Source organism: Alosa alosa, chromosome 2, assembly GCF_017589495.1.
Source record: "Alosa alosa isolate M-15738 ecotype Scorff River chromosome 2, AALO_Geno_1.1, whole genome shotgun sequence".
Lineage (NCBI taxonomy): Eukaryota > Metazoa > Chordata > Actinopteri > Clupeiformes > Clupeidae > Alosa > Alosa alosa.
In genome coordinates this window covers 3188402-3204833 of record NC_063190.1, presented here as the reverse complement: position 1 = coordinate 3204833, position 16432 = coordinate 3188402, and the positions used below count along the sequence as shown (strand labels likewise).

The window sequence follows — 16432 nt, the reverse complement described above, 5'->3', positions numbered from 1 at the left end:
ATGCCCTGTCATCGCTTACGTTGTTTTCGTAAGTGAACTCAACGTATACCATCATGGTTAGTGCTTTTGCGTTACTCTGACAAGTAGTTAGAGGAGTGCGTACTAGCTTAACGTTGTTGCAGTGCGAGACGATAGCAGTAAACACTGATCAAAGCCAGACGCTACCATAACTAACGTTAGCTTGAAGACAGTTCTGTTCACGAAGAAACATCGGGGGTTTGCGGTTACGGGAAAATAATGGGAAGGAGTATTCACGACTCTTTCAACACCGCAAGCCCTTTTTGTCCCCAAACCCCTGTCTCCTCTCCTTCACTGCCAGTAGCCTAGCCAACACAAGCTAGCTACGATAGCTGGTTAGCTCACGACCCACCTGCAGCCGTCGTGCGCACACGGAGTAAAAATGGTGAGTAAAAACACCGTGGTTGTCATCTTAATTTATGCATTGTTGAAATTATGTTTTTGCGTTAGCAATACGTTTTTTCATTATGTGTTTGACTGGTGGAAGAATAAGCATATCCCCAAAATAGTATTGATAGCCCGATTGTGAAACTGACTGACTTGGTTTGCAACTTAACTAGCTAGCTAGCTTGCGAGCTAGATTGGTAGCTAGCTAATTTACAGACTCACGATGGTTGGCTAAATGTTAGCCATAACGCTGTCAAATGGTCGGACGTTATCCTCAGGGTTTAATTTACTATAAAGCGATTATGTATATCTTAATTCTATAAAAATCTGTCCTTGCAAATGTAAAGTAAATTCCTGTTACGTAACTTAGGCTATATGGACTGAAACGGTGGCAATATATTATCCATGGTGGGCACAGTTTTACAGATGGGTGATGAACTAGCACAGTTAGCCTTGGAGACCAAGCTACGGTAGTTTGAGAGATTGTTACCTAGTTAGAGTTGCACTGTTTCCAGGTTAGTAATTTAGTTGAAGAATAAAATGAATGACCGGTGCGTATTGTATATGAACAGTCTACCCATTTTGTGACTTGCAATGTCTTTGAGCAGTTTTGCCGTGTTAGTAGCCTCTGACAATTTGTGAAATGCAGCATTGCATTTACTGCACACATTTATAAGCCTAGTGTACACTACTTCATACAATCCTGCATTGACTTCAGAAGACAAAAATGCTTGTGCGAGGTTGTTACAAGGTTAAGTCTAATAATTAGGATAATATTACACGTCTTAGATGTTCCCTTTAAAATCAGTTAGGCCGCATCTCACAAGGTTAAATATACAGTGGTGTCCAGTCCAAGGCCCCCCCTTGGTTAAAACAGACATGTCCTGAAAATGAGTTGATGAATCATTAGTGGGAGAGTTGTAGTGGAAATTAATTAAGCAAACCTCTCTATGTAATAGAAATGAGACCCTATGCTTTAATGCCTACAACAGGCATAGCTATTTGTGATTTAATATTCCAGTATTTGTATAACCTGGTGCTATATCATGCATGTATAGTTGGTTACCTAAGAATGATAATAAGCAGAGGTGGTACTGTAGGACTCTCCATATTTATAGAAGGACTTACATGCTATTGCTAAGAAATGCTATGATCATTTTCTGTGTCCCCAATGCAAATGGGGGAAAGACTGATAAAAAAGGTCGTAGTGTGTGTTTGTGACTCATTTGTGCAAGCAGACAAATGTTGTAAATAAAGGGATTACCTTACAACAAACTGGAACAAAAGTAAATCAGAGGTTATGGGCCCCAACAAACTTTTTATCAAAAAAATATGCTGAGCATGCTGTGAAGTTGATGAACAAATGTTTCCTTTGTCCTAGTGTAACCAACCAACAACAGTGATGCGACTGGATGTTGCTTTGGATGGATTGTGCTATCATTACTGGGCTTTTTGCATGCCTTGGTAAACGCTGCTATGGAGATAGTGTGGAGTCTTTCCAGTTTTTCAACAAAGAGTCCTGGGAGTTGTTAGACCTGTTGCAGTGTGCATCAATTTGAATGACACTAACTGTGCCAAATGGCGAGGCCTAACCTGTGGTTTATGCAGCTCGCAATGTCAATATAATTATTAAAGACAGACACATTCAGATAATCTATTCTTCAGTTGGTTACAACCAAAGCTTTTAGAGCATAGTGCTCTCGAGTCTTTGGTTCCAAATAAGCAAAACCAGAAACTAATTTATTGATGGAAAGTAAATTTCTATAAAAAGGTCTCCATTTGGCATTAAATATGCCAGCTTGTTTTATGTGGCTTATAGCCTAATTGGATAGAAAGACATCTGGCCTAATATTCAGCCTTTACTTCCATGTTATCTCCTCATTTGGCGAACTGCCATAATTTCCTTGCCAGTAGTGGCTCTAATGAAACCACAACAGCAAAGTCTAGAACCATCACCAGAGCAGTCACAATCCGACAACCTGTTCAATGTGGCTTCAATTGTTGTTTACCATTCCTCAGTATATCATTTGTCAACATAAAAGATTATTGTTAGGAAGCTTTTAGAGTTGTTTAGTTCCATTATCTCCCATCTTGAGGATATCCTCTATAATGTGTGTCATTGTGCTCCAAAATACTAGCCTGGAAGTGGATTTGTTTTGGTGTGAATGAGAATACTTTTTGTAGCAGCATTGTGGTAATTGAAGAACAAACAAGTGTGTAGGCCTTTTCGCACTGCCAAAATCGCCGCGATTTTATGTACCAGAATCGCGGAATGACTGTCCCTTTCACATAGACCGAGGCTGAACGGCGGGACAAAGTGTCTCGCCAAATTTACTACCAAGCCCCCTAGACATTTTGCCGAGTTTTTTCGTTCCGGCACCAGTGTGAATGGGTCAAGGCGGAAAGGGGAATCTGGGCGGGCATTTCGATGATGTCCAGCCCACCACAGGAGCAGTGTTTCCCCTACAATGTATTCATCAGCGGCGCAGCGCCGCTCCTGGAATTCAAGCGCCACTGCAAAAAGAGTTGCCTAATTAAAAAAAAAAAAATAGACGCAAGTGAACTTCAGGAACAGCTGCCGTTCGTTCAGATTTCATGTCAACAAATAATAGTAGGCTAACGTTGAAGGCGCAGTCAGGGATTCCACAGGAGATCACGCTTGTTTGTGTTTATGTTTAAGTTTATTAGCAGACGCAATTTTGTGCAAAAAAACGTAGCCTACATTATGTTAACCAGGGAACCAAATTAAACACGCCAGCGAGATGGCTCGCCCCTACCTTCAGTAGCCTATTCCCAGATAAATCCAATTACTCTGGAATGGCTAACTGTACAGCGGAATGCTTTACACCTTTGTGTTTGGTAAGGTCTGCTGTTTATTTTGATAAATGGTTTGTCATGTGTTGAGGGAAAGTTCGCGAAGTATTCCACCAAGATGAATGGGTAGGGAGACGGGCGCAGAAAATATGATTAAATTAAAGTTACTTTTCTCGCGAACCGTTTACCACAACAACTAACCACTAACATCGTTTAAAATCTGAGAAAAAGCTCTTTTGTGTGATACATGTGATGTCTGTGATGAATAGGCTACTTCGCAAGTAGTTCAGCAAATTTGGGTAGGACAGAAATACCTTTACAGAGCAAGCAGCTCTGGCCATATCGGCTCTTGTGCTTTAGATGCATTATCGCTATAGCCTACACGCGAACAAGAAAGAAAAGAAAAAAGAAACCAATGAGCTCATGTCGCGATTTCCGATAGGCCTAGGCCTAGAGAAAAGACCGCTATGGTAACCTAACAATTAGGATTTGCTTTGCACACAGCTGTTTGGTTGTCCCAAACTTTGAGACGATCCATATACTCATTAACTGAATCTTATCAACCGAACTGCGATGTTCCAAACAGAGTGACTGTAGGATGCAATGCCTAATAATCTCACTGCCTTCGGTATAACTGCTAACAGTGCGCCTATTGTTAAACACCTGAAACATATTAAACTGTTGTTTTCTTTTCATGAGGAGCACTACGCTTGAATGATTTATGACTGAATGGAACGTTTTTAAGCGCCAGAACTGCTTATCACGTCGTGTGACAAAGTTTACACCAATCATCTTCTAATGTATCCTTATGTTGAGATGTCCAATCTCTTTGCCCTAGGCTATCATTTGTGCGCGAAGCATGTTTCAATTAAGACGGTACACAAGCTATTTTTATTGTTGTAATATTGAATGTCAGTTCTCCCGCCAGGGTTTTGGAAATCACACACCTGCTGCATCTGAAGGCCCACGCATAATAAGGCCTACGACTATCACTCTACAAGCCCCCTGTTGAACGTCACATTTTAATTTGCTTGGTGATCCTGCCTCCTGGCTCCCCAAAATGCCGCATCATGTGTACAGATCAGCAGGCCCGCAAATTTAGCGTAATCTCTGTGTGAAAAGGCCTTGTAATAGCACTTCCACTTCTAGGTTTGTGTTTTTGGTAGATGTAGATTTTAGTGGTAGATTATAGTGTTGGTGTTGGGCAAGAGGGTATGGGGATTGTGTTTATCTGTCCGTGTGAGCGTCTACTCACATAACTTTAAAAAGTACTGGTCCACTGTTGGATATTAGACCAGATAGATCTTTAGATGAGGCAGAGGGTCACCATCTCTCTGTCTTCCTACATGATCATCAGGATGTAGCTCAGAATGCTGATGCTAGAATTTGGTTTGCTTTGGTTAATATTGTGTGACAGGGGGGGTCTGTTGTTGCCTGACTGCTCTTGTCTTTTTCTGTGTCCAGGTGTACCTGTTAAATCCTCTAGAGAATCTGAAGACCTACATAAGCAACCGTCCTCCCCTGGTCATTTTTATGGTCAGTGTGAGTGCTGTGGCCATCACCTTCCTCACCATAGGGTATTTCTTCAAGATCAAAGAAATCAAATCCCCTGAGATGACTGAGGTAAGTGGACATAATTGCCAATTCTGAGTTGATAATAGGTGCAGCGTTTAGAACGCAAAAGTTAGAATTATGAACTGTTATAAAGAAAATGTGTTTTGCAAAAATACAGTAAGTCATTTAGTAATAAAATATATTGTATGTGTGTTTAATATGTATATATAATGTATAATAATATATGGTATTTCCAAAATATTACAACAACATGACACAAAGCTTTACTTTTAAGGCTCATGACTGTCATTTTTCCTTGTAGGACTGGAACACCTTTCTCCTCCGCTTCAACGAGCTGGACTTCTGCATCTCGGAGAATGAGACGCTGAAGCACGGCCTGAACGAGTCCATCACTCCCGAGAGCACGGTCCCCAGTGGCCAGGGTCGCTCCAGCACCCAGGCGCCCCTCGTGCTGGAGGACCCGGGGCCCATCAACATCTCCGTGCCCATCACGCTCACTCTGGATCCCCAGCGGCCGTTTGGGGGCTACTCCCGCAACATCACCCACCTGTACGCCACCATACTGGGCCAGCAGGTTGGCCTAACTGGTAGGTACTGCTGCTGCCGAGTGCCACTGTTCATGGTTGATTAATTCATGTTTGTTAATTGAATTATTATGTCTGCTCATTTGGTTGTTTATCTATTGGTACTAGATTCAGATACACAAAGAAGATTGTATACAGTGTTTACAATGTTTATAATGTTTACAATACAAACAGTATTTTAGTCATCCATTGTAATCGTCCATTCTAATTGCAATGATATGTAATCTTTGTGTGTGTGTATGATCTGTCTTGTAGGAAGGGAAGCTCACGAGGAGATGAACATAACTTTCACCCTGCCGGCGTCCTGGAACTCAGACGACTGTGTTCTGCATGGCCACTGTGAGCAGGTGGTGTTCAGCACGTGCATGACCATCACTGCAGCCAGCAATGCCTTTCCCGTCACAGTGTGAGTTACCCATAAATAAATAAACACCCTACAGCATGCTCTGTTCCCTTTGAAGTTGAGTAAAACACTGAGATAGTTTATAGTTATTCTTTTGGGGGGGTTTGATGAGCTGATTCAGATTCGTGTCCCGTGTTATATGGTGGTAATGGTGTGAAAATGGTGCATATAACCTTCCAGGCAGCCACCCCACTGTGTCCCAGAGACGTACTCCAATGCCACGTCGTGGTACAAGATCTTCACGACAGCCCGGGACTCCGACACCAAGTACACACAGGATTACAACCCATTCTGGTGTTACAAAGGAGCTATTGGAAAGGTGTATCATGCGCTAAACCCCAAACTCACCGTCATTGTCCCAGATGTAAGTAAATGCCATTGTTTTGTGCAGACTATTTGTTAAGCAGCACAGTTTAGCCAGTACAAAAAATAACATGCTAAAATGCATGAAGCACAAAATGATGCTTTCCACATCAGTGTATTCATCAACACAAGACACAAGCCAGGCAGGTATTCAGTAGCCAGGGTGTAGTGCTAGTGACCGATGCTTGAACTCATGGGGATTTTAGCCTTCGTGTTAGCACGTATGCCTTCCAGTCTGAGGGGTTGCAACGACAGCTATTATCATGTTGTTCATCTAGCTAGCTGCACCACACTGTTGTGAGGGATGGTAAGGTACACATGTCAAATGATCTTGTTAAGCCGGTACTTTTCACAAACATTGGCTGGTTGTGTTCTAAAGGTCTGTCCCTTTCCCTCTCAGACAATGAACTCTTGGTCTGTGATGCAGGACAAATACAATAAAAAGCAAAACAGTGATGACATTAGACAGTTTATTATATCTTAAGTACAGCTCAATAACGTTATGTTTTTTTTAACCACACAATAACAGAGATAAGTATTTTTTTTAAAGTAGTTTATGATCCATGATTCGTTTCTTGCTGAGCTAAGTTAGGCATGTTGCACATAATGTTACACTGTGTCATTTGCAAATAAGACTAATCGATTAAATAGAAGTGAGCGAGTAGGCATTTTCTCATGTTTGTCAACTGACCTGGATAAATAGGTTAATTTGGTTGCACATGTCTCCATTCAACAGTTAGCCTCTTGAGCTAACATTACTGTCAGTATGAACTTTTCGCTCAGATTGCTCATAAAGTATTGTGACCACATAGATGAGAACAAAAAATCCACATATTAATATTTTGTCATATGAAGAAGAATGAATCAATGCTTCCCCTCAGTAGTAAATGAAGCAATGCTTCCCCTCAGTAGTAAATGAAGCAATGCTTCCCCTCAGTAGTAAATGAAGCAATGCTTCCCCTCAGTAGTAAATGAAGCAATGCTTCCCCTCAGTAGTAACCGCAGGGTTGTAGAAATGTTGCAACATGTTATGTACCACAGTTAATATTTGGGAAATCATGGTATTCATTTTGTTCCATACAAATAGCACATTTGTCTTTATTGTTAGCATGCATTTAGTCCTGCGTAACTTATCCCAAATGTAGTAGTACAGTAGTTGCCATGGGACTCTCTTATTGGGATGGGTTTGTGCTGATACATGGATTTGTGTAGAGTATCCCAATCTGTCACCTCTCAAAAGTTCTGTGATAGATTTGTGCCTACATGGGCATACCACCTTATAGACTTAACCAGTCTCATTCAAAGGTTTTTCCCTTTATTATGACCGCAAGAGTTTAAGCGGCGGTCATATAGGTTTAGTCAGATTTTTTTTTTTCTTTTTCGCATGTCCAAATTTCCGTCAATGATTCGGGACACTGAAAGACGGGGTAGACAAAACTTGGTGGGCATGTAACCCCATATGGATAGCATGGAACCATCGTTTTTTCGCTTTTGATCTGTAGCCCCACGCTGGACTGCACCTCCGAAAGGAGGGTAGGGCAGACACAGTTTTCTGTGAATATCTCGAGAACCGTAAGGTTTAGGAGGACCATTATTTTTTGTATGTTGATCTCAAGGCCATGTCAACGATTCCATAACCACTCATTTCATGTATAGCGCCACCTAGTTAAACACAAAAAAAAAGTAAAAATGAGGTGGTGTAATTGAAGGTATCTGTGACCTAACATAGTCAAAACTGCACAAAATTGGAAGTGTAGGATCATTATGACACCCTCTGTATGCACGCCAAGTTTTGTGGAATTCGTTCATGGGGCCACACAATAAATTAATTTATGTTACTATACACCAACTGGCCTGTAGGTGGTCGGAGACAGTTTTCTGTGAATATCTCGAGAACCGTGGGGCCTAGGAGGTCCACCTTTTTTTTGTATGTTGGTCTTAAGGGGCATGTCAACCCATCCCATTACCACTTATTTCATGTATAGCCACCTAGTTAAAAATTAAAAAAGCATAAAATTAGGTGTTTTCATCTCAATATCTCTGGCTGACAAGGTCAAAACTGCACAAAATTAAAAGTGTAGGATCATTATGACACCCTCTGAATGCATGCCAAGTTTTGTGTACTTTCGCTCATGGGGGGGGCCTTACAATAAAATAATTTATGTGTACATTTAGTGACGACACCAACAAGGATTCCGGGACACTGAAAGACCGGGTACACAAAACTTGGTGAGCATGTACCCCCATATGGATAGCATGGAACCGTCATTTTTTCGCTTTCATCTGCAGCCCCCGCTGGACTGGACCCCGAAAAGGAGGGTAGGGCAGACACAGTTCTCTGTGAATCTTTTATGGTATGTTGGTCTCAAGGGCCCACATAAACCTGGCTCATAATCACTCATTTGTGATTTGCCCCCCGTAAAAAAAATGAAAATCAGTAGGATTAAAAAAGAAAGCCAAAATAAATATTCATCATCATCATCATGGCTGCATTTTCAGTATTGGCAGAAGTAGTCGCTTGTCCACTAGATGGCTTTGATCGCTGCAGTGAGACGTAATTTTGTTGGAAGTTAAAAGGGGTTGAAAACAATGGACGCTTCATACAAGGACTGTAATTTACCACCCAGCTAACATCTAATAAGGATAGGGACGATGTTCACATGAAGTGTAATTCCCATTTCTTCTTGAAGGCTAAATAAATCTGAGGATGTTTATCGGACATGCTTGGTTTTTACTGCAGGAATGCGTTAATCTTGTAATATCAATAAGGACCTAGGTAATGTTACCGTTAGCGTTGGTTGAGTGATGGAGGCATTTGATTTATTGCATTTGTAGAAAACTATAAATGCGTTATACCAAGCAAATGTATAGCAGCACTGTTTGTATCTTTCGACTGTCATTTATTGCACGCGCTACAAAATCATTCTGTGCAATGGAAGATTTACCAACGTTACACGGTCTGATGCAGTTTTGCCTATACATGCGTGAGACTGAGACGCCTGTTTATTTTGTTTTAAGTCGTGTAGGGTGTGAGAGGGGAATCGATGTGCTTTGATTACAGCTTGGTAGTTGTAGTCTGTGAAATTAAAAAGCACGTGTGTGTGAAGTATCCAAACAATGACACCTTCATTTCATTATGGCTGTTTTAGCAAAACACCTTAAGCTACTGTGTAGTAGGTCCCATTTAGAAGTGGCTACTTCATTTGGCTTTCCTTGACTCATGGAGCTGCGTGAATGTTATTACAACTTTTCGCCCGCGATATGACAGTTTAAGTCCGGCTTGATACTGTAAGGCGTAAGCCATTGGTTTCAAAGGAGATTTTATTTGTGTCGCTAGCATAGCCTATTGACAATTTATGTTGTCAATAGGCCTACCTTATAATCCTACCTGTAGCTTAGGGAAGCTAACAACTTTCTATTAGGATCTAGTTTGTTAGTTACGCTTTGTCATAACTCCCTGATGCATTTTTTGCATTTAGAATAGCCAGAGTGTATATCTCAATCGGAAAATTAAACAATATCGGTGCCTATGGACTAGGCTGGGTGAACCCAGCCTGATCTGCCCGCTATTTTATTTTTTGATTTCTTAAAAGATTGAGCTTGGTCTGATGAAAGCCAGAATAGCCATGGACCTCAGTTAAACAATGCAAGGGAACATGAATCAGCCTATATTTGCACTAACAATAACGGACAAAGCTCTTCAACTTTGGCCCGTTAAAATGTGTATGAACAGTCTAGCGACGCATTTCATCAAGGCCCATTTTGACATGTCAGTTATTTGCACCACTGGTTAGATGTAAAACAGCACGCCGTTTCAGACTAGGCTACTGTTACTTAATTTGTGCATTAACAATAACGTTTCAGACTACTGTTACTTAATTTGTGCATTGACAATAAAGTATTACATGAACTAAAGATGACTAAAATCTTATGTAGAAGAAGAAACATTCACAAAAAATCCATCCATCCAAAATGACCTTTGTTTTTGATAGCTGTTGAAAACGGCATGGAACTGACAGAGATGTTTTTGTTTATAAATACATAAAAATAAATAAATAAATAACATTATGCTGATACCTTTTGCTTTTCCCAAATGCAATGTAGCCTACAGGTGTAAGTGACCTTTCATCAATCCAGTTGCAATGGATGAACTGTGATGAACTGCCGTACTTGTGATTGTTTAGAGATTTTAAAGGTTTTATAACAATTCTACATCTTCTTTGGCTATTCTACAATCTATTCACCTTTTCAGCACCAGTAGGGTACTTTCTGTGCAGTCAAGACACACACACTCAGGCATGCCAAACAAGCATACACAAAAGTTTCAAGAGTGGGGGATGGAGTAAAATATGGAGACAAATTGAAGTGTGATTTATTTTCGCGGAACGGATGTACAGGACTGAGCGGCGGTCATGTTTTGTACCGCTATGCGGTACATCTAGTTATTAGCCTCATTGTAGACCTAGTTTTTTGGTTATAATACTGCTGATTTGGTCCTTAGTATGTCCATGTCCCTGAGAAACTGATTTGAACTATTTCAGAGGTCTAGTATAGTGTGTCTTAAGTAAAAGGGGTCTAAATCCATCCATTTCTATGAGCCTATTATAGCACTGTGACCGCTACATCAATTAAACATGGAACAGTGACAAGAGAAAGCACTACTGAAAACCACACACAAATTATAGGTGCCAAGACAAAAATGTTAAAAGGTTCGATGTGCATGCTTGTCCACCACTATGTGTGTCCCAGCTGTATTTGGATCATCTATTATGGAAAACTGCACATACATGTTGATGTACTACTCTATACTTTTGTTTCGCTTAATAGAGAGATAATGGCTAGGATGTCAGTTATTTTTAATGGTCAAGATGGCTGCTCTGCTAACAGGTAATGCAATCATTTCTGTTGCCAGGATGACCGCTCCCTGATAAACCTTCACTTAATGCACACCAGCTACTTCCTGTTTGTGATGGTGATCACAATGTTCTGCTATGCAGTCATTAAGGGTCGGCCTGGAAAAGTAAGAGCGAACAACTCAGACTTCTGCCCTGAGAAGGTAGGCGAAATTGAAGTCTCTCCTTTTTTATATTGTTATTGTTGGGTAATAAATCACAGTTTACGCCGAGATTTTTTGCAGCTACCAGTGTTGTTAACTTTGCTCCTGTGCATGCTCAGATGATTCATTCTCCCCGAGGTAACTGCCCAAACACTAGCCACATGTTTCACTCCAAGACAGCCCAGAATGTTTGCAACCCAGGACAACCTCAACCATCCTACAAAAGTGAGAGGTTTCACGTCATCCATCTTTACCATTGTTAGCTGCAACAAAGCTGTCTTTTTGCATAAGTGTAAAAATGTAAGGTGTTATCACCCACAAGTCACATTACTGACATAAATTGGTATCTCGGTAAATGAGTGTGTATAACCCAGATAAACTTTGTCACATTTGAGTGTCCACACTGCATACTGCATACAGACCTTGGAATAACATGGGTTCCTTTCAGGCTGGCTCTTTTTCCAGTGTTATTGGAGCCACCCCAAAGAGAACATCTGCAGTATGTTATGCCTGTCAGCCCTAGGGTCCAGGGACACCAGAAAAAAACACACTTCAGCCAATTCTGTTAAGGGTTTGGGATATTTAGAAAGTCTTTCTAGAGACAACCCCCCACACACACACACACACAATTCTGTTAGTTATCTCTTCCAGTTATGTTTTTCCACATAATGAGGAATTAATATCCTATCAGAGGCAAATGTAGCTGCCTGCAGGATGTAAGTGATGCGGATGTACGTCATTAATAGTGAAATATCTGACTGGTTCTGCCGACATTATAATAACGTTTAAGATTTACATTTAAATACATAGGGAACGAGTGTTTCACATAGTTCATATAGTACATTGTTGTTAATTAAAAGAGCAAGAGCAACTTAATTACTTAGGCCCCTTAAAAGTCATCCTGTACTAATCATGGTTAAGTTACAATGCCATATTTGTACTTTAGTGGTGTAAAAGTGGTGTTGTCACTTTTCTTTATCGCTAACCAGTTTATCAGCTTTTTGGTCAAGTCATGGTGACTTATCTTAAATTCTATAAATGCTGCTCCAGTTTTGTAATCGTTCATTCTGGCAGTTCTGAGATATGCTGAGAACTGCATGGTAGTCGTTAGACGAATCAGTCTGATATTTATGGGTCTGTCTCTCCTCTCTACTCCTCAGGTGGCCTTGTCGGAGGGATAAAAGCGACGTCTAAACAGAATCATATCTGGTGAGGGGAAAAATCTGAAGAAGAAACTTGCCTACTGAACCCATGGGAAGGGTGCAAAACTCTGTGAATGCATTTTCTCTGCAATGTTGGGTCCCTCCAACCAAAGACATATAAGTGCCTGTGTCTACTGTGTATATATTTGTAGAACTCCTATTCAGTACAGAAGCAGTTTGTCTGAGCCCACCTCACCTCCCCCCTGTGCCATCCTAATTTGTGTCTGCAAGGAAAAGATCAGCAGTACCCCATGACAGCGGATGGAGGAACGGGACTAAAGCGCTTCATTCTGTATGATAAATCTGTCGCGTTCTTTAACCTTCTGATAGCCGAAGTTCTCCCATTCCATGTTCACAACAGCTTCATCTGTACTTGAGGGTGACTGTCTGGGATCCTGAAAGAACTTTTTTTTTGCCTTTTTGCTTGTCCATTTGTGTCTTGTTGTAATTTTGTTTTTATCCTGTGTCACTTCCTTCCTTAGTTTGGCATTGAGGTGCAATGGGTCTTAAAAACTGGGTGGATAAGAAACCGGCCATGGGGCCCTGTTTGATAACCGATGCCGAAGCTGGTAAATAATTTGGACGTGTCCCTGGCTTACTGCCTCAAGTAGTAGTGAAGAGAGGTTGAGTGGCATATTTACCTGTCATGCGCAAAGTTTTATTATTTTTTTTTTTTTCTGTTTTAGTCTATTTCTACTAGTTGACTCAAAACCAGACTTTTAGGTTCCAAATTTCCCTTGAATTGTAATTTTATCAGTCACTGACCATCCTTTCTACTTCTGTGTGACTCTTCCCCCTAGTGAAACTTAAGACAGAGGCCGTCGCCATATCTCGATGTACTCAAGATGGTGTTGGAATCTTAAAGCACTTTAAGTGTATGGGTGTTTTTATTGCATATTCTGTTGGATTTTACACATTCATTGCTTATAGGACTCAGTATGTACTTGCCTTTTTCAGTTTACTATTCAATGCTTCTCTGGCAGCGGCTCAATAGTCATGAATAGCTTCTGTTTTTGTTTTGCTTTATGAATTCACTGTAGGATTGAATGTACTTTACTACAGCAAAGCTAACACCGACAGTGCAGCACTCTGACTTTGATAATCAATTGCATCATTTCCGATCCATTCTCTTTTTTTTTTCTTTCTTTTTGATAACGTCATTGACATCATGAACACTTTTATTTATTTTGGCAGTGTATCCCTTTAAGCTATTTCGTAAAACACACTGTTTTCTCTGCAGCCTTTTCATATGAAACATATATATATATATATATAATTTTTTTTTTTTTTTTTTTTTTTTTTTCATGATTTTGTGGAAATAATAAGTAAGTTAGTATGGGTTTCATAAACCTAATGTCATAGCCTAGCCTGACACGATGGCTGCCTAGTCATGCATCACACCTGCACCCTGTGCTCCAGACTCGGTGTCTGCTGAGGTTATTTCCATTCCCTTGAAACTCTGCTTCTTCTGACATTCTGATGGTGGTCACCGGTCTTTCCATCACCAAACATTGATATGGCGTGATCGTAAAGACGTAGGGCTTGTGGCATCTGCACTGGTTTTGGAATATGGCCACCACAAACAAATCCAGTGTGCCCTAGAGCTATGGCTGGCTGCACATGAAGGCATGAGAGATTTTAGGTCAAGCAAATGTATTTAAAATGGCTGATCCTTAAATTCTTTGTCAAATAGTGTTTGTGTGTGTGTGTGTGTGTGTGTGTGTGTGTGTGTGTGTGTGTGTGTGTGTGTGTGTGTGTGTGTTGTACACAAGCCCGTACTGTAAAATGCCTTAATGCCATTATTCATTACTGAAACCATCATGCCACTCTGCTTTTCTCCTTCATCCTAACATTGAGTTGCAAGGTGTTTGTAGCAGAGCACGACGATTTGCCTTCTCAGAAAGTTGTTACGCTAGTACTTGACCACTCCTAACTGTACACAACATGCATCCTTGCATATCATGGTGGACATTAACTTCTATAGCTTTGCAGGCAATTCCTGGAGTTGTTTTCTTAATTGAAATGGGGGAAAATTACCTTTTGAGATGTTTGGCCAAATATGTCAGTGAATTTAAAACACTATCACATTTAGTGCACATCATTTGAATTTCCCACAACACAGTATTGGGTTACATTTGAGTCGGAGCATGCTTCATGAGTATAATATTTCAGGAAGTAATTCACCTTTTTTTTACCCCACCATGTCTCAACTGTCTCTGACTGGCAGTTCTAATAGTCCTTTTCTTGTCTTGACATTTTTCTGCCAGAACGACATTTGCACCACATGCAAGCACCCATCTAGCCACATATGTGCCTTTGCACTGGCCACCTCTGACACCTTTGTAAATAATTGTGTTTTTTTCTGTTTCATAACGTAATGACGAAGGTTGTTGTTACAATGACTTAATGTTTCATTAAACTGCTGTAAATGATAAAAGTATGAGCAAATCTGTCCGATGTGCCGTACATCTTGTGTGTTCACATAGGCATTATCCCATGTTATTGTTTCCTTAAAACATTGCATTTGGGCCAGTATGGTTTGGATCCAATCTTTGTTTTGCTTTGCCAGCTCAAATAATACTTGTCCAATTCATGTGAATGAATCTTAAGGTTTTCCTTTTGTAGCAACAGGACTAGAGTGATTTAAATGTTTGGTTGTTTTTGATTTAAGATGATTTGAACTGAACTCACATGAACTGTGCACTGAGATTTGTTTTCTTTGAATATTTGAAGCGCTTATAGAGGAGCAATACTGTTAGTATTTAATGTTCTCCCACGTGTCCAACATACCTATTTTATTTCTCATTTTGTAATTTCTTAACTATCAGATTTGATAGTGTAATTCTGGGCATGAGTGTTCGCCTAAAGGAGAGTGCAGTTTATCGAACTATTGTTGAAGTTTAAATGAATTGGTATTGATATATTTGCACAGATGTCATACTGTTTTTAACAGCAAGCCTGTGAAATTCATTTTGAATTTATTGAAATTCACACAATGCACCTGACACATCAGTGATTATATCCATTTAAGTTTTTAACTGATGGAAATGGGCTCCAGAGATAAATCTGTCTCTTGCCTGACGAAGATCTAGGATTGATCGACACATTGCAGCTTACTTTTTTTGTAAGAGCATCAATACAGTGTACATTTTTCACTGTTCTCTTTGACCATAGAAGAAGACCAGAAGAGACAGCAAAATCTTGAGAAGTCAGTGGCTCTGATCGTAGTTTACTGTCTCTCTTGTGGACTTGACGCTTTGATGGATGCTTTACCGCTGTCCCTTTTAAGTGACCTGGAGAGTGCCCTTTACACAGGTTGCTCTCTGGGAAGAGAACACGTGCTCCCACACTTCTTTCACCTGTCTTGTTGCATGACCGTAAATGTTACAACTGCTGTTATGTTTGTATGAAGACAATCCCTGTTTCTGTGCTGTTTGTAAAATACTGTAGGCACATGCTTTGCTGAATAAAATCAAATATAACAGATTCCATCACTGGGAAGGGAAAATAGGTTGTGTTTTGGTGTGTTATTCCTGAAATCAGTTCCAATTTGCATCAGGCTATAATGTTAATTTTCCAGTGGACATCACAGTTTTGTATTTACTTTTGTATTTAACTGTCAGGGGACCAACAATGGGCAGTATTTCTCATACATGTATTTAAAATACATATTTCAAATAGAAAATACTATTTTGAAATTTGTATTTTATTGGGTTGAAGAAAATGGCTTTGTATTTTGTATGAAAATACTTGTGAGATGTCATAAGAGTGCAAAATGACGCATGCAGCTTCTGATAGGTGCTGATGACCTACAAGGCTGTCCAATATGTTGTGTAGTTTGAGCAGGCCCACGGCAGGTAAAAATCAATGTCTCAGGTTCAGTCTGATCCGATTGGATATCTGGTGTTTTATACTTTTGTGTATTTTTTGCCAGCTGTCTTCCGGTGTGAGCAGACAAACATAATCCAACACTGAGCACATGGATCGCGATCCAAGGCCTGCATGACTTAAGTGGGACTTGGAACAGTGG

The 16432-nt window shown here is 40.3% G+C and overlaps 1 protein-coding gene across 2 annotated transcripts; it reads left to right on the top strand.

The window, feature by feature from the left end:
- Positions 1–12: 12 nt before the first annotated feature.
- On the top strand, positions 13–15912 carry tmem248 (transmembrane protein 248). Of its 2 annotated transcripts, XM_048236187.1 has the most exons (8): positions 13–403; positions 4684–4842; positions 5096–5381; positions 5634–5784; positions 5962–6145; positions 11057–11200; positions 11320–11425; positions 12361–15912. In XM_048236187.1, the coding sequence occupies exons 1-8, from the start codon at positions 401–403 to the stop codon at positions 12411–12413; spliced, it is 1086 nt and encodes a 361-aa protein (XP_048092144.1). In that variant the 5' UTR covers positions 13–400; the 3' UTR covers positions 12414–15912. The 2 variants fall into 2 exon arrangements, with proteins under 2 accessions (XP_048092144.1, XP_048092154.1); XM_048236197.1 differs by lacking the exon at positions 11320–11425.
- Positions 15913–16432: the final 520 nt, after the last annotated feature.